The following is a 26,880-nucleotide window of genomic DNA, read 5'->3' as shown; positions in this document are numbered from 1 at the left end:
CTATCACCGTATCACCGTGTTCTATCACTGTGTTCTATCACCGTGTTCTATCACCGTTCTCATCACCGTATCATCACCGTGTTCTATCACCGTATCACCGTGTTCTATCACCACCGTGTTCTATCACTGTGTTCTATCACCGTGTGTTCTATCACCGTATCACCGTGTTCTATCACCGTATCACCTGTGTTCTATCACCGTATCACCGTGTTCTATCACCACCGTATCACCGTGTGTTCTATCACCGTATCACCGTGTTCTATCACCGTGTTCTATCACCGTATCACACGTGTTCTATCACCACTGTGTTCTATCACCCGTGTTCTATCCACCGTATCACCGTGTTCTATCACCGTATCACTGTGTTCATCACTGTGTTCTATCACCGTGTTCTATCACCCTATCACCGTGTTCTATCACCGTATCACCGTGTTCTATCACTGTGTTCTATCACCGTGTTCTATCACCGTATCACCGTGTTCTATCACTGTGTTCTATCACCCTATCACCGTGTTCTATCACTGTGTTCTATCACCGTATCACCGTGTTCTATCACTGTGTTCTATCACCGTATCACCGTGTTCTATCACCGTATCACCGTGTTCTATCACTGTGTTCTATCACTGTGTTCTATCACCGTATCACCGTGTTCTATCACCGTATCACCGTGTTCTATCACCGTATCACCGTGTTCTATCACTGTGTTCTATCACCGTGTTCTATCACCGTATCACCGTGTTCTATCACCGTATCACTGTGTTCTATCACCGTGTTCTATCACCGTATCACCGTGTTCTATCACCGTATCACCGTGTTCTATCACTGTGTTCTATCACCGTATCACCGTGTTCTATCACCGTATCACCGTGTTCTATCACCGTATCACCGTGTTCTATCACTGTGTTCTATCACCGTATCACCGTGTTCTATCACCGTATCACCGTGTTCTATCACTGTGTTCTATCACCGTGTTCTATCACCGTGTTCTATCACTGTGTTCTATCACCGTGTTCTATCACCGTCTATCACCGTGTTCTATCACCGTATCACCGTGTTCTATCACCGTATCACCGTGTTCTATCACCGTATCACTGTGTTCTATCACCGTATCACCGTGTTCTATCACCGTGTTCTATCACCGTATCACCGTGTTCTATCACCGTGTTCTATCACCGTATCACCGTGTTCTATCACCGTATCACCGTGTTCTATCACTGTGTTCTATCACCGTGTTCTATCACCGTGTTCTATCACTGTGTTCTATCACTGTGTTCTATCACCGTTGTTCTATCACCGTATCACACCGTGTTCTATCACCGTGTTCTATCACCGTATCACCGTGTTCTATCACTGTGTTCTATCACCGTATCACCGTGTTCTATCACCGTGTTCTATCACCGTGTTCTATCACTGTGTTCTATCACCGTATCACCGTTCTATCACCGTTCTGTTCTATCACCGTGTTCTATCACCGTGTTCTATCACTGTGTTCTATCACCGTGTTCTATCACCGTATCACCGTGTTCTATCACCGTATCACTGTGTTCTATCACCGTATCACCGTGTTCTATCACCGTGTTCTATCACCGTATCACTGTGTTCTATCACCGTATCACCGTGTTCTATCACTGTGTTCTATCACCATGTTCTATCACTGTGTTCTATCACCCTATCACCGTGTTCTATCACTGTGTTCTATCACCGTATCACCGTGTTCTATCACTGTATTCTTTCACCGTGTTCTATCACTGTGTTCTATCACCGTATCACCGTGTTCTATCACTGTGTTCTATCACCGTATCACCGTGTTCTATCACCGTGTTCTATCACTGTGTTCTATCACTGTGTTCTATCACCGTGTTCTATCACCGTATCACCGTGTTCTATCACCGTATCACCGTGTTCTATCACCGTATCACCGTGTTCTATCACTGTGTTCTATCACCGTATCACTGTGTTCTATCACCGTATCACCGTGTTCTATCACTGTGTTCTATCACCGTATCACCGTGTTCTATCACATCACCGTGTTCTATCACCGTATCACCGTGTTCTATCACCGTATCACCGTGTTCTATCACCGTATCACTGTGTTCTATCACCGTATCACCGTGTTCTATATCCCAGTTTCTATCACCGTGTTCTATCACCGTGACTATCACCGTGTTCTATCACCGTATCACCTGTGTTCTATCACCGTATCAACAGTGTTCTATCACCGTATCATCACCGTGTTCTATCACCGTATCACCGTGTTCTATCACCGTATCACCGTGTTCTATCACCGTATCACTGTGTTCTATCACCGTGTTCTATCACCGTATCACCGTGTTCTATCACTGTGTTCTATCACCGTATCACCGTGTTCTATCACCGTATCACCGTGTTCTATCACCGTATCACCGTGTTCTATCACCGTGTGTTCTATCACCGTGTTCTATCACCGTGTTCTATCACCGTGTTCTATCACCGTGTTCTATCACCGTGTTCTATCACCGTGTTCTATCACCGTATCACCGTGTTCTATCACCGTATCGTGTTCTATCACCGTATCACCGTGTTCTATCACCGTATCACGTATCACCGTGTTCTATCACTGTGTTCTATCACCGTGTTCTATCACTGTGTTCTATCACCGTATCACCGTGTTCTATCACCGTATCACTGTGTTCTATCACCGTGTTCTATCACCGTGTTCTATCACTGTGTTCTATCACCGTGTTCTATCACCGTGTTCTATCACCGTATCACCGTGTTCTATCACCGTATCACCGTGTTCTATCACCGTATCACCGTGTTCTATCACTGTGTTCTATCACCGTATCACCGTGTTCTATCACTGTGTTCTATCACCGTATCACCGTGTTCTATCACCGTGTGTTCTATCACTGTGTTCTATCACCGTGTTCTATCACCGTATCACCGTGTTCTATCACCGTATCACTGTGTTCTATCACCGTGTTCTATCACCGTATCACTGTGTTCTATCACTGTGTTCTATCACTGTGTTCTATCACCGTGTTCTATCACCGTATCACCGTGTTCTATCACCGTATCACCGTGTTCTATCACCGTATCACCGTGTTCTATCACCGTGTTCTATCACCGTATCACCGTGTTCTATCACCGTGTTCTGTCACCGTATCACATCACCGTATCACCGTGTTCTATCACTGTGTTCTATCACCGTGTTCTATCACCGTATCACCGTGTTCTATCACCGTATCACCGTGTTCTATCACTGTGTTCTATCACCGTATCACCATGTTCTATCACCGTATCACTGTGTTCTATCACCGTATCACCGTGTTCTATCACCGTATCACCGTGTTCTATCACTGTGTTCTATCACCGTATCACCGTGTTCTATCACTGTGTTCTATCACCCTATCACCGTGTTCTATCACTGTGTTCTATCACCGTGTTCTATCACTGTGTTCTATCACCGTATCACCGTGTTCTATCACCGTATCACCGTGTTCTATCACCGTATCACCGTGTTCTATCACTGTGTTCTATCACCGTGTTCTATCACCGTATCACCGTGTTCTATCACCGTATCACCGTGTTCTATCACTGTGTTCTATCACCGTGTTCTATCACCATGTTCTATCACCGTATCACTGTGTTCTATCACTGTGTTCTATCACCGTATCACCGTGTTCTATCACTGTGTTCTATCACCGTATCACCGTGTTCTATCACCGTATCACTGTGTTCTATCACCGTGTTCTATCACCGTGTTCTATCACCGTGTTCTATCACCGTATCACCACCGTATCACCGTGTTCTATCACCGTATCACCGTGTTCTATCACCGTATCACCGTGTTACTACCACTGTGTTCTTTCACCGTGTTCTATCATCGTATCACCGTGTTCTATCACCGTATCACCGTGTTCTATCACTGTGTTCTATCACCGTGTTCTATCACCGTATCACCGTGTTCTATCACCGTATCACCGTGTTCTATCACTGTGTTCTATCACCGTGTGTTCTATCACTGTGTTCTATCACCGTATCACACTGTGTTCTATCACCGTATCACCGTGTTCTATCACTGTGTTCTATCACCGTATCACTGTGTTCTATCACCGTATCATCACGTGTTCTATCACCGTCTATCACCGTGTTCATCACTGTGTTCTATCACTGTGTTCTATCACCGTATCACCGTGTTCTATCACCGTATCACCGTGTTCTATCACTGTGTTCTATCACCGTGTTCTATCACCGTGTTCTATCACTGTGTTCTATCACTGTGTTCTATCACCGTATCACCGTGTTCTATCACCGTGTTCTATCACTGTGTTCTATCACCGTGTTCTATCACCGTGTTCTATCACCGTGTTCTATCACCGTATCACCGTGTTCTATCACTGTGTTCTATCACCGTGTTCTATCACCGTGTTCTATCACCATCACCGTGTTCTATCACCGTTCTATCACCGTATCACTGTTCTATCACCTATCACCGTATCACCGTGTTCTATCACCGTGTTCTATCACTGTGTTCTATCACCGTGTTCTATCACCGTATCACTGTGTTCTATCACCGTGTTCTATCACCGTATCACCGTGTTCTATCACTGTGTTCTATCACCGTATCACCGTGTTCTATCACCGTATCACCGTGTTCTATCACTGTGTTCTATCACCGTATCACCGTGTTCTATCACCGTATCACCGTGTTCTATCACTGTGTTCTATCACCGTATCACCGTGTTCTATCACTGTGTTCTATCACCGTATCACTGTGTTCTATCACCGTATCACCGTGTTCTATCACTGTGTTCTATCACCGTGTTCTATCACCGTATCACCGTGTTCTATCACCGTATCTATCACGTGTTCTATCACCGTATCACCGTGTTCTATCACTGTGTTCTATCACTGTGTTCTATCACTGTGTTCTATCACCGTATCACCGTGTTCACCGTATCACCGTGTTCTATCACTGTGTTCTATCACCGTATCACCGTGTTCTATCACCGTATCACCGTGTTCTATCACTGTGTTCTATCACCGTGTTCTATCACTGTGTTCTATCACCCTATCACCGTGTTCTATCACCGTGTTCTATCACCGTTCTATCACCGTGTTCTATCACCGTATCACCGTGTTCTATCACTGTGTTCTATCACCGTGTTCTATCACCGTATCACCGTGTTCTATCACTGTGTTCTATCACCGTATCACCGTGTTCTATCACCGTATCACCGTGTTCTATCACCGTATCACCGTGTTCTATCACCGTATCACCGTGTTCTATCACTGTGTTCTATCACCGTATCACCGTGTTCTATCACCGTATCACCAGTGTTCTATCACTTATCACTGTATCACCGTTTCTATCACTGTGTTCTATCACCGTGTTCTATCACTATCACCGTGTTCTATCACCGTATCACTGTGTTCTATCACCGTGTTCTATCACTACACGTGTTCTATCACCGTGTTCTATCACCGTATCACATGTTCTATCACCGTATCACCGTGTTCTATCACCGTGTTCTATCACTGTTTCTAAACCGCATCACCGTGTTCTATCACCGTATCACTGTGTTCTATCACCGTATCACCGTGTTCTATCACTGTGTTCTATCACCATGTTCTATCACTGTGTTCTATCACCCTATCACCGTGTTCTATCACCGTATCACTGTGTTCTATCACCGTGTATCACCGTACAGTGTTCTATCACTGTGTTCTATCACCTATCACCGTGTTCTATCACTGTGTTCTATCACACGTGTTCTATCACCGTGTTCTATCACCGTATCACCGTGTTCTATCACCGTCATCACCTATCACCGTATCATCACTGTGTTCTATCATCACCGTGTTCTATCACCGTGTTCTATCACCGTGTTCTATCACCGTGTTCTATCACCGTGTATTTTGTCTGTATCACCGTATCACCGTGTTCTATCACTGTGTTCTATCACCGTGTTCTATCACCGTTCTATCACCGTGTTCTATCACCGTATCACCGTGTTCTATCACTGTGTTCTATCACCGTATCACCATGTTCTATCACCGTATCACTGTGTTCTATCACCGTGTCACTTCTATCACCGTATCACCGTGTTCTATCACTGTGTTCTATCACCGTATCACCGTGTTCTATCACTGTTCTATCACCGTGTGTTCTATCACTGTGTTCTATCACGTGTTCTATCACCGTGTTCTATCACCGTGTTCTATCACCGTGTTCTATCACTGTGTTCTATCACCGTGTTCTATCACCGTGTTCTATCACCGTTCTATCACTGTGTTCTATCACCGTATCACCGTGTTCTATCACCGTACTGTGTTCTATCACCGTATCACCATGTTCTATCACCGTGTTCTATCACCGTGTTCTATCACCGTATCACCGTGTTCTATCACCGTATCACCGTGTTCTATCACTGTGTTCTATCACTGTGTTCTATCACCGTATCACCGTGTTCTATCACCGTGTTCTATCACTGTGTTCTATCACCGTGTTCTATCACCGTATCACCGTGTTCTATCACCGTGTTCTATCACTGTGTTCTATCACCGTGTTCTATCACCGTGTTCTATCACCGTATCACCGTTCATCCTCTATCACCGTGTGTTCTATCACTGTGTTCTATCACCGTGTTCTATCACTGTGTTCTATCACCGTGTTCTATCACCGTGTTCTATCACCGTATCACCGTGTTCTATCACCGTATCACCGTGTTCTATCACTGTGTTCTATCACCGTATCACCGTGTTCTAGCACTGTGTTCTATCACCGTATCACTGTGTTCTATCACCGTATCACTGTGTTCTATCACCGTGTTCTATCACTGTGTTCTATCACCGTGTGTTCTATCACTGTGTTCTATCACCGTATCACCGTGTTCTATCACCGTATCACCGTGTTCTATCACTGTGTTCTATCACCGTGTTCTATCACCGTCACGTTCACCGTGTTCTATCACCGTGTTCTATCACTGTGTTCTATCACCGTATCACCGTGTTCTATCACCGTGTTCTATCACCGTGTTCTATCACCGTGTTCTATCACTGTGTTCTATCACCGTGTGTTCTATCATCACCGTGTTCTATCACTGTGTTATCACCGTATCACTGTGTTCTATCACCGTATCACCGTGTTCTATCACCGTGTTCTATCACCTGTGTTCTATCACTGTGTTCTATCACCGTATCACTGTGTTCTATCACCGTATCACTGTGTTCTATCACCGTGTTCTATCACCGTGTTCTATCACCGTATCACACGTTCTATCACCGTTCTATCACCGTGTTCTATCACCGTGTTCTATCACGTGTTCTATCACTGTGTTCTATCACCGTGTGTTCTATCACCGTATCACCGTGTTCTATCACTGTGTTCTATCACCGTATCACCGTGTTCTATCACCGTATCACTGTGTTCTATCACCGTATCACCGTGTTCTATCACCGTATCACCGTGTTCTATCACTGTGTTCTATCACCGTATCACCGTGTTCTATCACACCGTGTGTTCTATCACGTATCACTGTGTTCTATCACCGTGTTCTATCACCTATCACTGTGTTCTATCACCGTGTTCTATCACCGTATCACCGTGTTCTATCACTGTGTTCTATCACCGTGTTCTATCACCGTATCACCGTGTTCTATCACCGTGTTCTATCACCGTATTCACACTACGTGTTCTATCACTGTGTTCTATCACCGTGTGTTCTATCACTGTGTTCTATCACCGTATCACCGTGTTCTATCACCGTATCACCGTGTTCTATCACCGTATCACTGTTCTATCACCGTATCCGTTCTATCACTGTGTTCTATCACCGTATCACCGTGTTTCTATCACCGTATCACTGTGTTCTATCACTGTGTTCACCCTATCACCGTGTTCTATCACCGTATCACCGTGTTCTATCACTGTGTTCTATCACTGTGTTCTATCACCGTGTTCTATCACTGTGTTCTATCACCGTGTTCTATCACCTATCACCGTGTTCTATCACTGTGTTCTATCACCGTATCACCGTGTTCTATCACCGTATCACCGTGTTCTATCACTGTGTTCTATCACTGTGTTCTATCACACGTGTGTTCTATCACCGTATCACCGTGTGTTCACTGTGTTCTATCACCGTGTTCTATCACCGTATCACCGTGTTCTATCACTGTGTTCTATCACTGTGTTCTATCACCGTGTTCTATCACCGTTCTATCACCGTATCACTGTGTTCTATCACCGTGTTCTATCACCGTGTTCTATCACTGTGTTCTATCACCGTCACCGTGTTCTATCACTGTGTTCTATCACCGTGTTCTATCACACGTATCACCGTGTTCTATCACTGTGTTCTATCACCGTATCACTGTGTTCTATCACCGTGTTCTATCACTGTGTTCTATCACCGTGTTCTATCACCGTGTGTTCTATCACCGTATCACCGTGTTCTATCACCGTATCACTGTTCTATCACTGTGTTCTATCACCGTGTTCTATCACTGTGTTCTATCACCACCGTGTTCACACGTGTTCTATCACTGTGTTCTATCACCGTTCTATCACTGTGTTCTATCACCGTGTCACACTGTGTTCTATCACTGTGTTCTATCACCTATCACCGTGTTCTATCACTGTGTTCTATCACCGTATCACTGTGTTCTATCACCGTATCACCGTGTTCTATCACCGTGTTCTATCACGTGTTCTATCACCGTTCTATCACCGTGTTCTATCACTGTGTTCTATCACCGTGTTCTATCACCGTGTTCTATCACCGTGTTCTATCACCGTGTGTTCTATCACTGTGTTCTATCACCGTATCACCGTGTTCTATCACCGTATCACCGTGTTCTATCACTGTGTTCTATCACCGTATCACCGTGTTCTACTATCACACGTGTTCTATCACTGTGTTCTATCACCGTATCACCGTGTTCTATCACCGTATCACCGTGTTCTATCACCGTGTTCTATCACCGTGTTCTATCACCGTGTTCTATCACCGTGTTCTATCACCGTATCACCGTGTTCTATCACTGTGTTCTATCACCGTATCACCGTGTTCTATCACCGTATCACCGTGTTCTATCACTGTGTTCTATCACTGTGTTCTATCCCCGTATCACCGTGTTCTATCACTGTGTTCTATCACCGTATCACCGTGTTCTATCACCGTGTTCTATCACTGTGTTCTATCACCGTGTTCTATCACCGTATCACCGTGTTCTATCACCGTATCACCGTGTTCTATCACCGTGTTCTATCACCGTATCACCGTGTTCTATCACCGTATCACTGTGTTCTATCACCGTATCACCGTGTTCTATCACCGTGTTCTATCACCCTATCACCGTGTTCTATCACCGTATCACCGTGTTCTATCACTGTGTTCTATCACCGTGTTCTATCACCGTATCACTGTGTTCTATCACTGTGTTCTATCACTGTATCACCGTGTTCTATCACTGTGTTCTATCACCGTATCACCGTGTTCTATCACAACAGTGGTCACTGTGTTACCAACACGACGTGTTCTATGAGGCCACCGGATCACCGTGTGTCTAAAATAACCGTCACACTCAACGTGTTCTACCAAACTGTGTTCTTTCACAGCAGAGTTCACCCCCTATCCACATCGTATCACCAGTGTTCTATCACCGTATCAAGTTTGTTCTATCACTCACAGTTCTAACTGTGTTCTATCACACTGATCAGTGTTCTGATCAAGGCCAGTATCGTGTTCTACCTCAGGAGGCTGAAGTTCTATCACTGTGTCACCAAAAGCACTCACGTGTTCTATCACTGTGTTCTATCACTGTGTTCTATCACCGTTCTATCACTGTGTTCTATCAACTGTGTTCTCAACCGTAAGGCTCACCAGAGGGTAGTTCTATCACCGCATCACCGTGGCAAACTACCTGCCCTCCAGGACACCTGTACCACCCGTGTTACAGGAAGGCCATAAAGATCATCAAGTGACATCAATCACCGTATCACTGCCTGTTCTATCCCCGCTATCATCCAGAAGTGTACAGGTGCATCAAAGCTGGGTTCTACACCCTGACCGACTGTTCTATCTCACCGCTATCAGACTGTTCTATCCACTTGAGTGGTTCTGCCAACACACTGTCATTGACACTATCCAGCCACTTTAATAATGTGTTCTATCAAATGTGTTCTATCACTAGTATCACTGTTCTATGCTACCTGTATAATGTTCTATCCCTATCACTTATGTTCATCTCATATCACCGTGTTCTATCACCGTGTTCATCATCGACTGCATCCTGTTCTAATACATGTATCACTAGCCACTTTAACTATCCACTTTGTTTCACTTGTTCATATCATCTCATATGTATCACCGTGTTCTATCATCTACTGTATGCTGCTCTGTACCATCACTCACTCATATATCCTTATGTACATATTCTTTATCACCTAACACTGTGTATCAGACAGTGTTTTATCATTGTTAGTTCTATCACTTGTGTTCTATCACTGCATTTCTATCACCGTATCACTGTGTTCTATCACTGTGTTCTATCATCTGCTAACCGTGTTCTATCACTGTGATTTGATTTGATTTGATTTGTGTTCTATCACCGTATCACCGTGTTCTATCACTGTGTTCTATCACCGTATCACCGTGTTCTATCACCATATCACCATGCTCTTTAATTATTTCTCCAGTAGGTTTCCTGAAGGAGAAAGTCTCCACTTCTATGTTAAAGATAATAAAACAAAAACACTATAGTAAATAATACAGTAACGCCTGCAAAAACACTACAATAAATACTACGGTATACTACAGTCCGCAAAAATACTACATTCATTACTATAGTATATACTACAGTTTTCTTTTGCTATTGTATTGATACTATAGTTAACTCTAAAGCCTAGAGTAAATACTACAGTATATACTACAGTAAAGTCAGCAAAAACATTACAGTGAATACTATAGTATTTATATCATATTATACTATATCATTTTTTCATGTAGGAGAGCATGTACAGTAATTACAGTAATCCCAGGCAAATAACAGCACAGTGAAATAGAGACTTAAGTATCTGTCTCGATTCATCCTCTTTCCATACAGTAAAAACAGGTGTACAGTAAGATTTATGTTACATTTCCCAAAATGCAATCCACTTGAAGTGTCAGAGAGAAATATTACTCCATGATATGACATAAAAATGAAAGAGACCTGACAATAGCAACATGTTACAGCAGACTAGTGGAGACATTGTGTTCTCTTGTCGTTTTGATCAGAGAGTACGTCGCAGAATGTATTTTGTTGTTCTGTAACAGATCAATACTCCTCCTTATCTCCTTTATTTCGTTAATCTGTCCATTTTTAATAAGGTGGACAAGATGGAGACGCCAAGGATGAACTAGAAGCCCTCCAGTAGAAAGTACCAGAAATGGGGATTTAACTCTGACAGTGACCCAGTGGATATTCAATCAATTACCATTAATTACAAATCTCAGTTTAATTCCATTTGTTGATTAAGTCAATTAAAATCACAAGCACTTGTTATCGCAAATGAGTGTAATGAATTCTTGTTCCCACACACATATTCCCATAGCTCAGACTCAGTGCCTCCAGCTCCATTTGTTTCTGTCACTTACAACTTCTAATGTTCATCCCTCCTCTTCTCTCTCTCTCTCTCTCTCTCCATCTCTCTCTGTCTTTCTCTTTCTCTCTATCTCTCTCTGTCTTTCTCTTTCTCTCTCTCTATCTCCATCTCTCTCTGTCTTTCTCTCTCTCTCTCTCTCTCTCTCTCTCTCTCTCTCTCTCTATCCATCTCTCTCTGTCTTTCTCTGTCTCTCTCTCTATCCATCTCTCTCTCTCTGTCTTTCTCTTTCTCTCTCTCTATCCGTCTCTCGCTCTGTCTTTCTCTATCAGTCTCTCTCTCTGTCTTTCTCTTTCTCTCTCTATCAGTCTCTCTCTGTCTTTCCCTCTCTCTCTCTCTCTCTCTATCCATCTCTCTCTCTGTCTTTCTCTGTCTCTCTCCATCTCTCTCTCTGTCTTTCTCTTTCTCTCTCTCTATCCGTCTCTCTCTCTGTCTTTCTCTATCAGTCTCTCTCTCTCTCTCTATCAGTCTCTCTCGGTCTTTCTCTCTCTCTCTATCCGTCTCTCTCTTTCTCTATCAGTCTCTCTCTCTTTCTCTATCAGTCTCTCTCGCTCTCTGTCTTTCTCTTTATCTCTCTCTCTCTCCCAAACAACTCATACAACATTAGGAAGACACCTGGGTGTCTGTCAGGGAATTAGCTTGGGTAATAGACTGATAGTTAGGGGGGAGGGGTGTATAACGTCATTTAAAAATCCTAACTAAATGCTCCCCTGTTGATTCCTATCTGTTCTGACATAAATTGTTGGCTAAAAGCTACACTAATACATCATTGGAACATTCATTATGTAAGTGAGGTTTGGAGGTTTCTAATGATAACCAGCACCATTTTATACTACCATGGAATCCCAATTCAATAAGTGTAATGGCATAGCCACTTTATTTTCTAAATACCCTTGTTGTTAGTGTGGTTGAAGATGTTGCAGGAAGACGAGTAATCATGCTCCAGGTGAATGGAAGATGTCTCAATACAAGCAAACCAAGCAAGATTCACCAGCGAGCCAATACAGCATCTCAACATCCAGCCTTCCATTCCACTGTTAGTATACAGACAGCAGCATTAATGAGAAACCAGTAGAAGAGGTCTTCATAATGTTATTATAACCCCTGTTTAATTGAATTGAAAGGTTTTTCAGATATGGTATCCCAGACTTCCTAGAGGGGGGGCTACATTTAAAATGAGGCTCTATTGTGTCTGGACTGCTCTGTGTGTGTGTGTGTGTGTGTGTGTGTGTGTGTGTGTGTGTGTGTGTGTGTGTGTGTGTGTGTGTGTGTGTGTGTGTGTGTGCACTGCTGCATACTTCACATCTTCCATTTTATAATACCTTTCTCCCACCACTGTCTGTCTCTTAACCATATTACTTCTTCCTTTTGAAGGTTAAATATTTCCTGTCAGTTAGGAAATATTCTCACATATTACATGCCAAGCTCTGGCTTTATGGAATTTGTATTTTGCCTACAAACCAAACATCCTCCCTCATAAAATGCTTTAAAAAGGATTACATTGATAATATGTCACTGAGGAAGATGTAGAATGTTCTATTCCACAATTATCTCCTCCCGCATACTTGATCACATTGAATTCCTTCCTCCTACCATCTCAACCAAAGATATCTAATTCATTTTAATCTCTCCCCGTAAGAAGCCCCATTTTCATTGAGGTCAAACTTTGGCCCGCGCAGCAAGAATCAAACCATCCCATTTATTAAATCTCACCAGAACCTCATTTCTATTTTTAGTCTTTTTCTACTAGAGAAATGGATTACTGACTTGTTCAAAGTGGGGGTTTTCTCTGTTGGACAGACTGCAGTGATCTCCCCCTATCTCCTCCAACCTCTGAGAGCAGTGAGATGCCAGCATAGATTTAGAGATATCAGCTCTTATGTCAGTTTCTACTTTGTTTTTTGATCTAGAAGCCAACATGGGTCCGAGGCCTCTCCTGGGGGGTCAGGCCCAATCTCTTCTCATCTCCCCACCTGGTCTGGGTTCATCTGCCCCCTCCACCTCTCCTCTGTGACTGACCATCTCCCTACAGCCCAGCCCCTGCTCTGAGCTGATACAACGGCTAGGCTGTGGCCGGCTGGCTGGCATCCAGCTAATAAAATGTGACAACCGAGATATAATATCAATATTTTCTCCATGATAAGGAGTAAGATACTTCTGTTCTTTACCAAGTGCTAACAGTGGGGCTGTCTGAGTACGGAACTTCACGTCAAACCTTCCTCATCAGGCGTTAATGGGGAGCAGACAGGTGACACACACAGAAACCCGGCTGACTAGCCGGACTAAACCTGCCCAACGCTTTCATTCTTCATCATACATCTGATACCTGACGAGTCTGAATAGCCGCCATTACATTGACTGTTTGACTAATGAGAAATGCCCTTATTGATAGTATTATAATCACGTTGAGGTTATGTGTTTGCTTTCTCACATTAGTGTGGATGAATGGGTGTTATTCATAAGATATTCGCTGCTGTGTCCTCTTCATTATCCTGCCAGGTTTCCCTCTCTTTTCAAGGAGAAGGATATAAAGTGGATGTGACTGGGGTCCTTCCAGTGGGTCTAGAGTAGTCTAGTCTAAAGAACTACAGAACTGACCAGTATATACCTGACTGAATGACTGACTGAGTTCTGTCTCCTGATAGGCTGTGTTCAGCCCAACTGTAATGGGGACAAGTCTGGATATTGAATCCATTTATAGCAGAACTGACAAAACAGATAGATGATCATTAAACGCACCTATTTTTTATTTATTTAATATTTGATGTGCTTTTTCTATTTAGTGCCATGGATCTTCTGTCCATTAGAATTGCAGTTATCAATATTTATAATCATTTCCCCCTGGCTTTTTCCCAAGAAACCAATTCTTACCCTCTGTGCAGAGTCACATCTTATCAAAAGAAAAGTATTATTTTTATATAGAGTTATTTCTCTCAGCGTCAACTCTGTATATATTTAAAGGTCCTTCTCTCTAACGGTCAAAGTCAGTCAGCGGGATAAAGGCAATTAACTCTACTAGCTGTGTTTTGACTTGGTCTGATTAATATCCTGTGTCATTCCTCCAGCTTTTTAAAGTCAAATAATAGTTTCGTACAGATTTACTAGCTTTAAAACAGCTTTCTTTTCTCCACTATTAATTTAATTACATATACAGTATTACTGTACTTGAAGTAAAACCCAGACACTCAAAGACATATTTGATATTATTTCATACTTTTTTATTTGATAACCTGATATCTGTATCATTTCCCATTCGGTCTTTCTGCCCAGTAGTCAGTGTCTCTCTAGCTGTCCCTAGAGCCCAGAGCAGGTGACAGTTAGAACCAGCTCAGTAGTAGTGTTATGACAGTGTTATGCCCGGGGGGCCTTCATCTACTCTGGATGTGGGTTTGTGTGTGCGTACGTGCAGTGGCCAGTCTCTACCTGGAAGTGCTGCAGCTGGGTGGAAACCTGCAGGTCCTGCTCTGTGTCCGGTCTCAGACAGGAGTTGAAGATGTAGAGCTCGGTGTCTCTCAGCCACACCTTCAGATCCTTGATCCTGCTTTCCAGCTGGCCCAGCAGGCTGCTGGTGTGGGGGGACAGGGCAGAGCGAGGCTCCTGGGACCGACTGGTGCTCCCCACCGACTCTCCCAGAATCTTCTGAGGAGACCAAAAAGAGAGGATCAAGGAGGCAAGATTAGAGACCAGGGAACAAGAGGACAATCATGTTAGAGACAGAATACTGTTGATTTACATATACTGTATGATGAATTTACTGACAGCAGGTGGGAAAAATATTACAACATTATTGGGATCTGATAGCTCTCTGCTTGATACATACTTCCCCCTTGGCAATGTGGACATTCTAGCAAAAAAGCTCATCAAGTCGCCTATTTCAACAACCGAATAAATGTGAATATGTTGTTACTATTAAGTCTCAAACACTGCTGATACAACCCTCATTTGTATTGGTACATTCTAAAGAAAGCTAATTGTGAATGTATTTGCCGTACTGCATATAGAAAGAGAAAGGGGAATACCTAGACAGTTGTACATCTGAATATTCAGCATTGCCGTTCAGAGAATCACTCAGAAAGAAATAACACAATTTACAGGAAAACATCTAAGTGTTTGTTGAGTAACAAACAATCAGAAGCACATATACCCCCCAATGATTTCCCAAATAGGACTCCGCTGAGCAATTTTCCCTCCTTCTATAGAAGAGTAAACAGCACCACGCTGCGTACAGCTACTTTTGGAGCCAAAGTGTGAGACACACACACACACAAGCACACACACACACTTTGTGGGATTGAACTCTGTACGCAGAGGAGGCCAATTGTGGAGTGGCAAAACACTCCATTATCCAATTAATACACACACTGGTTGGTGTAATTGTCAGTTCTTTGTGTCGCTGCTGTGTGGTGGATGTTTTACAAGAATCTGTAATGGAAACAGATGTGATTATGTGTGAGTGAGTCAGTGGCCATTTTTGGGCTAGATCGCTGGCTGCATCAATTAAACACTGTGTTGATCCTCCATTATGGCTCCTTCTTTATTAGTTAACACACCTGTGCTGCAGTCAGAGAACGTGTTAGTAGAAGTGTTAATGTCAAACGAAATCTTAATTACTGGATTGGGCTGACTTGCATGTTTTAGAGTCACTGTGAGAAAAAGGTGTTTGGATAGCCTTTCCTGAAATGTTTGACCACCGTATGCGAAGAGTAAATGAAACCAAAAAGAAACACATTCGCACTTGATATTATAGTTGGAAGAAACAGGACAGAACTCGTAGCTTTCAGATATTGTCAATAAGATGATATGAGTCATGCATATCCATAAACAATTCCACTGTCTGGGAATTTCTGTGTTGATTCCACTAGCATTCTACTTTGATAATCTGCTCCACAAAACCCCATAAGTGTCCTTTGGTGACTTAGTGAAGTCTGTGTCTACCAGCAAAGAACTTAAAATATGTTCCCTCCCTTAATAACAAAATATCGTTCCCTACTCATTCGCTCTCTCATTCTCTGTTCCCTCTGTCTGTCTCCTCTTCTCTCCTCATTTGAATAATGATAATTTGAAAGAACTCAGTGGACTCCAGATATAGCCATTGTTTTTGCCCAGTGACGAACAGAACGATTCAGCATGATAGAGAGACAGAGACAGAGAGACAGACACAGAGAGACAGAGAGAGAGAGAGACAGAGAGAGAGAGAGAGAGGAAACCAAACCAAATGCCCTTGGAGGGTCAGGGATACAAAAAAACGAATGTATTGCCACTTTATTTAGTTCTGGAACAGTTTGCCATCATACATTGTTCATAAGCAGAACACATCAGACAATGTCTTTATAAATATATATGACAGAGGACATTTAATTCATCATTTGTGTCAGAACAGCAGATGCCAATGCTTGACTTGATAGGGTTGAGACGGCGTAATGTGCAGTGCAGGGAGCAGAAATTCCCAGATTAAACTCTCCGCACCACTGTCATTCCATTCCAGCTATCCACCCGACGCCACACCACAGCTATCCACCCGATGCCACACCACAGCTATCCACCCGACGCCACACCACAGCTATCCACCCGATGCCACACCACAGCTATCCACCCGATGCCACACCACAGCTATCCACCAGATGCCACTCACCACAGTTATCCACCCGACACGACACCACAGCTATCCACCCGATGCCACACCACAGCTATCCACCCGATGCCACACCACAGCTATCCACCCGATGCCACTCACCACAGCTATCCACCCGATGCCACACCACAGCTATCCACCCGATGCCACACCACAGCTATCCACCCGATGCCACACCACAGCTATCCACCCGATGCCACTCACCACAGCTATCCACCCGACACGACACCACAGCTATCCACCCGATGCCACTCACCACAGCTATCCACCCGACACGACACCACAGCTATCCACCCGATGCCACTCACCACAGCTATCCACCCGATGCCACACCACAGCTATCCACCCGATGCCACTCACCACAGCTATCCACCCGATGCCACACCACAGCTATCCACCCGATGCCACACCACAGCTATCCACCCGATGCCACTCACCACAGCTATCCACCCGATGCCACTCACTACAGCTATCCACCCGATGCCACTCACCACAGCTATCCACCCGACACGACCCACAGCTATCCACCCGACGATGCCACCACACCACAGCTATCCGCCCGATGCCACTCACCACAGCTATCCACCCGATGCCACTCACCACAGCTATCCACCCGAATGCCACACCACAGCTATCCACCCGATGCCACACCACAGCTTCTCGACCCGATATCCACCCGATGCCACTCACCACAGCTATCCGCCCGATGCCACTCACCACAGCTATCCACCCGATGCCACTCACCACAGCTATCCACCCGATGCCACTCACCACAGCTATCCGCCCGATGCCACTCACCACAGCTATCCGCCCGATGCCACTCACCACAGCTATCCGCCCGATGCCACTCACCACAGCTATCCGCCCGATGCCACACCACAGCTATCCGCCCGATGCCACTCACCACAGCTATCCGCCCGATGCCACTCACCACAGCTATCCGCCCGATGCCACTCACCACAGCTATCCGCCACTGCCACAGCTATCACCACAGCTATCCACCCGATGCCACTCACCACAGCTATCCGCCCGATGCCACTCACCACAGCTATCCACCCGATGCCACTCACCACAGCCAAATGCCACTCACCACAGCTATCCCACCCAGATGCCACTCACCACAGCTATCCGCCCGATGCCACTCACCACAGCTATCCGCCCGATGCCACTCACCACAGCTATCCACCCGATGCCACTCACCACAGACCAAAGAAATATTCTTTCACTAAACAGAACATTTGTTCAAACGTCACACATTCATTTGGTGAAACGTATCAGCACTTTATTCACCGCTGATTGATGTGGTGGAAAAGAGACCACACTATTCATCTCATATGATATTTCCAGACAGCATCTATTTAGCATACTGTCATGCCACTTTAATATGTACAGTCTATCCTGAATCCAATGCCACCCACACACAGACAAAAACACACACACATACAGACACACTGTAACTGCTCTGTACCATCACTCATTCATATGCATCATTACATATTCCATGTACTTGTATAAGACAGTAGTTTTGGAATTATTAGTTACATTTCACACTCGCATTAACATCTGCAGTGAATATTTGATTTGATTTGATTTGCCACTCAGATGCCACTCAACACCAGGTATGTTTGTTTGCATTGTTGGCATCTTGATGCCTTGTAACATCTGACAGCATCCACCAATCCCAAGACCAATATTCTTTCACTAAACAGAACATGGATGGAAACAGAGAGGGCATTCATTTGGTGAAAACGAGAGCATTTATTCACCGCTGATTGATGTGGTGGAAAAGAGAACTTGTTTGCTTTTTGCTGAATTTCCAGACAGCATCTATTTAGCTACTGTATGGATAATAATATGTACAGTCTACCTGAATCCAACGCCCCCACACACACAGACAAAAACACACACACATACAGACACACTAACTTCTTTCAGGGGAGCGTATGCATCATTACAGGTCCATGTACTTGTGTTAATGTTACATATGCAGTGAATACTCAGAGAGTAAACACCAGGTATGTTTGTTTGCATTGTTGGCATCTTGAAAATAGACCTTGTAACATCTGAGCATGTCAATCCCAGGGAGAGAGAGTACATGGATGGAAGGAGAGAGAGAGGGCATGGATGAGAGGAGAGATAGAGAGGGCATGGATGAGAGGAGAGAGAGAGGGCATGGATGAGAGGAAAGAGAGAGGGCATGGATGGGAGGAAAGAGAGAGAGGCATGGATGAGAGGAGAGAGAGAGAGAGGGCATGGATGAGAGGAGAGAGAGAGGGCATGGATGGGAGGAGAGATATAGAGGGCATGGATGAGAGGAGAAAGAGAGAGAGGGCATGGATGAGAGGAGAGAGAGAGAGAGAGGGCATGGATGAGAGGAGAGAGAGGGCATGGATGAGAGGAGAGAGAGAGAGGGCATGGATGGGAGGAGAGAGAGAGAGGGCATGGATGAGAGGAGAGAGAGGGCATGGATGAGAGGAGAGAGAGGGCATGGATGAGAGGAGAGAGAGAGAGGGCATGGATGGAGGAGAGAGAGAGGGCATGGATGAGAGGAGAGAGAGAGGACATGGATGGGAGGAGAGAGAGAGGACATGGATGAGAGGAGAGAGAGGGCATGGATGGGAGGAGAGAGAGAGGGCATGGATGGGAGGAGAGAGAGAGAGGCATGGATGGAGGAGAAAGAGAGAGGGCATGGATGGGAGGACATGGATGGGATGGAGAGAGAGAGATGGGAGAGAGGGCATGGATGGGAGGAGAGAGAGAGGACATGGATGAGAGGAGAGAGAGAGAGGACATGGATGGGAGGAGAAGAGAGAGGACATGGATGGGAGAGAGAGAGAGAGATGGATGGAGAGAGAGAGGGCATGGATGGGAGGAGAGAGAGGACATGGATGGGAGGAGAGAGAGAGAGGGCATGGATGGGAGGAGAGAGAGGGGACATGGATGGGAGGAGAGAGAGAGGACATGGATGGAGGAGACATGGATGGGAGAGAGGACATGGATGGGGAGAGAGGAGAGAGAGAGACATGGATGGGAGGAGAGAGATGGATGGGAGGAGAGAGAGAGAGGACATGGATGGGGAGAGAGAGAGAGAGGGACATATGGATGGGAGGAGAGAGGGGACATGGATGAGGAAAGAGAGAGAGGACATGGATGGGAGGAGAGAGACATGAGGAGAGAGGACATGGATGGGAGAGAGAGGACATGGATGGGAGGAGAGAGAGGACATGGATGGGAGGAGAGAGAGGACATGGATGGGAGGAGAGAGAGGACATGGATGGGAGGAGAGAGGACATGGATGGGAGGAGAGAGAGAGGACATGGATGGGAGGAGAGAGAGGACATGGATGGAGGAGAGAGAGAGGACATGGATGGGAGGAGAGAGAGAGACATGGATGGGAGGAGAGAGAGGGACCATGGATGGGAGGAGAGAGAGGACATGGATGGGAGGAGAGAGAGAGGACATGGATGGGAGGAGAGAGAGAGGACATGGATGGGAGGAGAGAGAGGACATGGATGGGAGGAGAGAGGGATGGGAGGAGGACATGGATGGGAGGAGAGAGAGAGGACATGGATGGGAGGAGAGAGAGAGGACATGGATGGGAGGAGAGAGAGAGGACATGGATGGGAGGAGAGAGACATGAGGGAGGACATGGATGGATGGGAGGAGAGAGAGGACATGGATGGGAGGAGAGAGAGAGACATGGATGGGAGAGAGAGAGAGACATGGATGGGAGGAGAGATGGGAGGGACATGGATGGGAGGAGAGAGAGAGACATGGATGGGAGGAGAGAGAGAGGACATGGATGGGAGGAGAGAGAGAGGACATGGATGGGAGGAGAGAGAGGACATGGATGGGAGAAGAGAGAGGACATGGATGGGAGGAGAGAGAGGACATGGATGGGAGGAGAGAGAGACATGGATGGGAGGGACATGGATGGGAGGAGAGAGAGAGACATGGATGGGAGGAGAGAGAGGACATGGATGGGAGGAGAGAGAGGACATGGATGGGAGGAGAGAGAGGACATGGATGGGAGGAGAGAGAGGACATGGATGGGAGGAGAGATGGATGGGAGGGACATGGATGGGAGAGAGAGGACATGGATGGGAGGAGAGAGAGAGGACATGGATGGGAGGAGAGAGAGGACATGGATGGGAGGAGAGAGATGGATGGGAGAGAGAGACATGGATGGGAGGAGAGAGACATGGATGAGAGGACATGGATGGGAGGAGAGAGAGGACATGGATGGGAGGAGAGAGAGACATGGATGGGAGGAGAGAGAGGACATGGATGGGACATGGATGGGAGGAGAGGATGGGAGGAGAGAGAGAGATGGGAGGACATGGATGGGAGGAGAGAGAGAGACATGGATGGGAGGAGAGACATGATGGGACATGGATGGGAGGAGAGAGAGGACATGGATGGGAGGAGAGAGGACATGGATGGGAGAGAGAGGACATGGATGGGAGGAGAGAGAGAGGGACATGGATGGGAGGAGAGAGAGAGGACATGGATGGGAGGAGAGAGAGACATGGATGGGAGGAGAGAGAGGACATGGATGGGAGGAGAGAGAGGACATGGATGGGAGGAGAGAGAGGACATGGATGGGAGGAGACATGGATGGGAGAGAGAGACATGGATGGGAGGAGAGAGAGGACATGGATGGGAGGAGAGAGAGAGGACATGGATGGGAGGAGAGAGAGGACATGGATGGGAGGAGAGAGAGGGACATGGATGGGAGGAGAGAGAGAGGACATGGATGGGAGGAGAGAGAGAGGACATGGATGGGAGGAGAGAGAGAGACATGGATGGGAGGAGAGAGAGGACATGGATGGGAGAGAGAGAGGAGGATGGGAGGATGGGAGGAGGAGAGAGAGGACATGGATGGGAGGAGAGAGAGGACATGGATGGGAGGGAGAGGAGGAGAGAGAGGACATGGATGGGAGGACATGGATGGGAGGAGAGAGGACATGGATGGGAGGAGAGAGAGGACATGGATGGGAGGAGAGAGAGAGGACATGGATGGGAGGAGAGAGAGGACATGGATGGGAGGAGAGAGAGGACATGGATGGGAGGAGAGAGAGGGAGGACATGGATGGGAGGAGAGAGAGGACATGGATGGGAGGAGAGAGAGGACATGGATGGGAGGAGAGAGAGAGGACATGGATGGGAGGAGAGGACATGGATGGGAGGAGAGAGAGGGACATGGATGGGAGGAGAGAGAGGACATGGATGGGAGGAGACATGGATGGGAGGGAGAGAGAGGACATGGATGGAGGAGGGAGGGATGGGAGGAGAGAGGGACATGGATGGGAGGAGAGAGAGAGGACATGGATGGGAGGAGAGAGGACATGGATGGGAGGAGAGAGAGGACATGGATGGGAGGAGAGAGAGGACATGGATGGGAGGAGAGAGACATGGATGGGAGGAGAGACATGGATGGGAGGAGAGAGAGGACATGGATGGGAGGAGAGAGAGACATGGATGGGAGGAGAGAGAGGACATGGATGGATGGGAGGACATGGATGGGAGGAGAGAGAGAGGACATGGATGGGAGGAGAGAGAGGGACATGGATGGGAGGAGACATGGATGGGAGGACATGGATGGGAGGAGAGAGAGGACATGGATGGGAGGAGAGAGAGAGGACATGGATGGGAGGAGAGAGAGACATGGATGGGAGGAGAGAGAGGACATGGATGGGAGGAGAGAGAGGATGGGATGACATGGATGGGAGGAGAGAGGACATGGATGGGAGGATGGATGGGACATGGATGGGAGGAGAGAGAGGACATGGATGGGAGAGAGAGACATGGATGGGAGGAGAGAGAGGACATGGATGGGAGGAGAGAGAGGACATGGATGGGAGGAGAGAGAGAGGACATGGATGGGAGGAGAGAGAGAGACATGGATGGGAGGAGAGAGAGAGACATGGATGGGAGGAAAGAGAGAGGACATGGATGGGAGGAGAGAGAGGACATGGATGGGAGGAGAGAGAGGACATGGATGGGAGGAGAGAGAGAGGAGAGACATGGATGGGAGGGAGGGAGAGAGAGGACATGGATGGGAGGAGAGAGAGGACATGGATGGGAGGAGAGAGAGGACATGGATGGGAGGAGAGAGAGGACATGGATGGGAGGAGAGAGAGGACATGGATGGGAGGAGAGAGAGGACATGGATGGGAGGAGAGAGAGGACATGGATGGGAGGAGAGAGAGGACATGGATGGGAGGAGAGGAGGGAGGACATGGATGGGAGAGGAGACATGGATGGGAGGACATGGATGGGAGGAGAGAGAGGACATGGATGGGAGGAGAGAGAGGACATGGATGGGAGGAGAGAGAGGACATGGATGGGGAGAGAGAGGATGAGGACATGGATGGGAGGAGAGAGAGGACATGGATGGGAGGAGAGAGAGAGAGACATGGATGGGAGGAGAGAGAGAGACCATGGATGGGAGGAGAGAGAGAGGACATGGATGGGAGGAGAGAGAGAGGACATGGATGGGAGGAGAGAGAGGACATGGATGGGAGGAGAGAGAGGACATGGATGGGAGGAGAGAGAGAGGACATGGATGGGAGGAGAGAGAGGACATGGATGGGAGGAGGAGAGATGGATGGGAGGAGAAGAGAGGACATGGATGGGAGGAGAGAGAGGATGGGACATGGATGGGAGGAGAGAGAGGACATGGATGGGAGGAGGAGAGAGAGGACATGGATGGGAGGAGAGAGAGGACATGGATGGGAGAGAGAGACATGGATGGGAGGAGAGAGAGAGGACATGGATGGGAGGAGAGAGAGACATGGATGGGAGAGAGAGAGACATGGATGGAGGAGAGAGAGGACATGGATGGGAGGAGAGAGAGGACATGGATGGGAGGAGAGAGAGGACATGGATGGGAGGAGAGAGAGGACATGGATGGGAGGAGAGAGAGAGGACATGGATGGGAGGAGAGAGAGAGGACATGGATGGGAGGAGAGAGAGGACATGGATGGGAGGAGAGAGGACATGGATGGGAGGAGAGAGAGGACATGGATGGGAGGAGAGAGAGGACATGGATGGGAGGAGAGAGAGAGGACATGGATGGGAGGAGAGAGAGAGGACATGGATGGGAGGAGAGAGAGGACATGGATGGGAGGAGAGAGAGGACATGGATGGGAGGAGAGAGAGGACATGGATGGGAGGAGAGAGAGGACATGGATGGGAGGAGAGAGAGGACATGGATGGGAGGAGAGAGAGGACATGGATGGGAGGAGAGAGAGGACATGGATGGGAGGAGAGAGAGGACATGGATGGGAGGAGAGAGAGAGAGGACATGGATGGGAGGAGAGAGAGGACATGGATGGGAGGACATGGATGGGAGGAGAGAGAGAGGACATGGATGGGAGGAGAGAGAGGGACATGGATGGGAGGAGAGAGAGGGACATGGATGGGAGGAGAGAGGACATGGATGGGAGGAGAGAGAGAGGACATGGATGGGAGGAGAGAGGACATGGATGGGACATGGATGGGAGAGAGACATGGATGGGAGGACATGGATGGGAGGAGAGAGAGACATGGATGGGAGGAGAGAGAGGGACATGGATGGGAGGAGAGAGAGGACATGGATGGGAGGAGAGAGAGGACATGGATGGGAGGAGAGAGAGGACATGGATGGGAGGAGAGAGAGAGGACATGGATGGGAGGAGAGAGAGAGGACATGGATGGGAGGAGAGAGAGGACATGGATGGGAGGAGAGAGAGGACATGGATGGGAGGAGAGAGAGAGGACATGGATGGGAGGAGAGAGGAGGGACATGGATGGGAGGAGAGAGAGGACATGGATGGGAGGAGAGAGAGGACATGGATGGGAGGAGAGAGGAGACATGGATGGGAGGAGAGAGAGAGGGATGGGATGGATGGGAGGAGAGAGAGAGGACATGGATGGGGAGGAGAGAGAGGACATGGATGGGAGGAGAGAGAGGACATGGATGGGAGGAAAGAGAGAGGACATGGATGGGAGGAGAGAGAGCGGACATGGATGGGAGGAAAGAGAGAGGACATGGATGGGAGGAGAGAGAGGACATGGATGGGAGGAGAGAGAGGACATGGATGGGAGGAGAGAGAGGACATGGATGGGAGAGAGAGGACATGGATGGGAGGAGAGAGAGGACATGGATGGGAGGAGAGAGAGAGAGGACATGGATGGGAGGAGAGAGAGAGGACATGGATGGGAGGAGAGAGAGGACATGGATGGGAGGAGAGAGAGGACATGGATGGGAGGAGAGAGAGGATGGACATGGATGGGAGGAGAGGATGGGAGGAGAGAGGACATGGATGGGAGGAGAGAGAGAGGACATGGATGGGAGGAGAGGAGAGAGACATGGATGGGAGGAGACATGGATGGGAGAGAGACATGGATGGGAGGAGAGAGAGAGGACATGGATGGGGAGGAGGACATGGATGGGAGGAAAGAGGACATGGATGGGAGGAGAGAGAGGACATGGATGGGAGAGGAGATGGGAGAGGGACATGGATGGGAGGAGAGAGAGGACATGGATGGGAGGAGAGAGAGAGGACATGGATGGGAGAGAGAGAGGACATGGATGGGAGGAGAGAGAGGACATGGATGGGAGGAGAGAGAGGACATGGATGGGAGGAGAGGACATGGATGGGAGAGGACATGGATGGGAGGAAGAGAGAGGACATGGATGGGAGGAGAGAAGAGGACATGGATGGAGAGAGGATGAGGAGAGAGAGACATGGATGGGAGAGAGAGGGAGGATGGGAGGAAAGAGAGAGGACATGGATGGGAGGAGAGAGAGGACATGGATGGGAGGAGAGAGACATGGATGGGAGGAGAGAGAGGACATGGATGGGAGGAGAGAGAGGACATGGATGGGAGGAGAGAGAGGACATGGATGGGAGGAAAGAGAGAGGACATGGATGGGAGGAGAGAGACATGGATGGATGAGGAGAGAGAGACATGGATGGGAGGAGAGAGAGGACATGGATGGGAGGAGAGAGAGGAGGAGAGGACATGGATGGGAGGAGAGAGAGGATGGGAGGACATGGATGGGAGGAGAGAGAGGGACATGGATGGGAGGAGAGAGAGAGGACATGGATGGGAGGAGAGAGAGGACATGGATGGGAGGAGAGAGAGGACATGGATGGGAGGAGAAAGAGAGGACATGAGAGAGAGGACATGGATGGGAGGAGAAGAGAGGAGAGAGGACATGGATGGGAGGAGAGAGAGGACATGGATGGGAGGAGAGAGAGAGGACATGGACATGGATGGGAGGAGAGAGAGACATGGACATGGATGGGAGGAGAGAGAGGGACATGGATGGGAGGAGAGAGAGAGGACATGGATGGGAGGAGAGAGGACATGGATGGGAGGAGAGAGAGACATGGATGGGAGGAGAGAGAGAGACATGGATGGGAGGAGAGAGACATGGACATGGATGGGAGGAGAGAGAGAGGGACATGGATGGGAGGAGAGAGACATGGATGGGAGGACATGGATGGGGAGGAGGAGGAGGGAGGACATGGATGGGAGGAGACATGGAGAGGACATGGATGGGAGGAGAGAGAGGACATGGATGGGAGAGAGAGAGGACATGAATGGGAGGAGAGAGAGAGGACAT

At 47.4% G+C, this 26,880-nt stretch overlaps 1 protein-coding gene across 1 annotated transcript in view; it reads right to left on the bottom strand.

Annotated features, from left to right (window-relative positions):
* The window catches only part of LOC115138826 (A-kinase anchor protein 6-like), a 269,377-nt gene that overhangs the window by 41,932 nt on the left and 200,565 nt on the right, over positions 1 to 26,880 (bottom strand). Inside the window, 1 exon segment of the mRNA XM_065025785.1 lies at positions 15,053 to 15,268. Within this exon segment, the coding sequence (XP_064881857.1) occupies positions 15,053 to 15,268 (216 nt within the window).

This window comes from Oncorhynchus nerka, linkage group LG12, assembly GCF_034236695.1.
Source record: "Oncorhynchus nerka isolate Pitt River linkage group LG12, Oner_Uvic_2.0, whole genome shotgun sequence".
Taxonomy (NCBI): Eukaryota; Metazoa; Chordata; class Actinopteri; order Salmoniformes; family Salmonidae; genus Oncorhynchus; species Oncorhynchus nerka.
The sequence above is the reverse complement of the archived record's forward strand: the minus strand, read 5'-3'. Positions and strand labels throughout refer to the sequence as shown.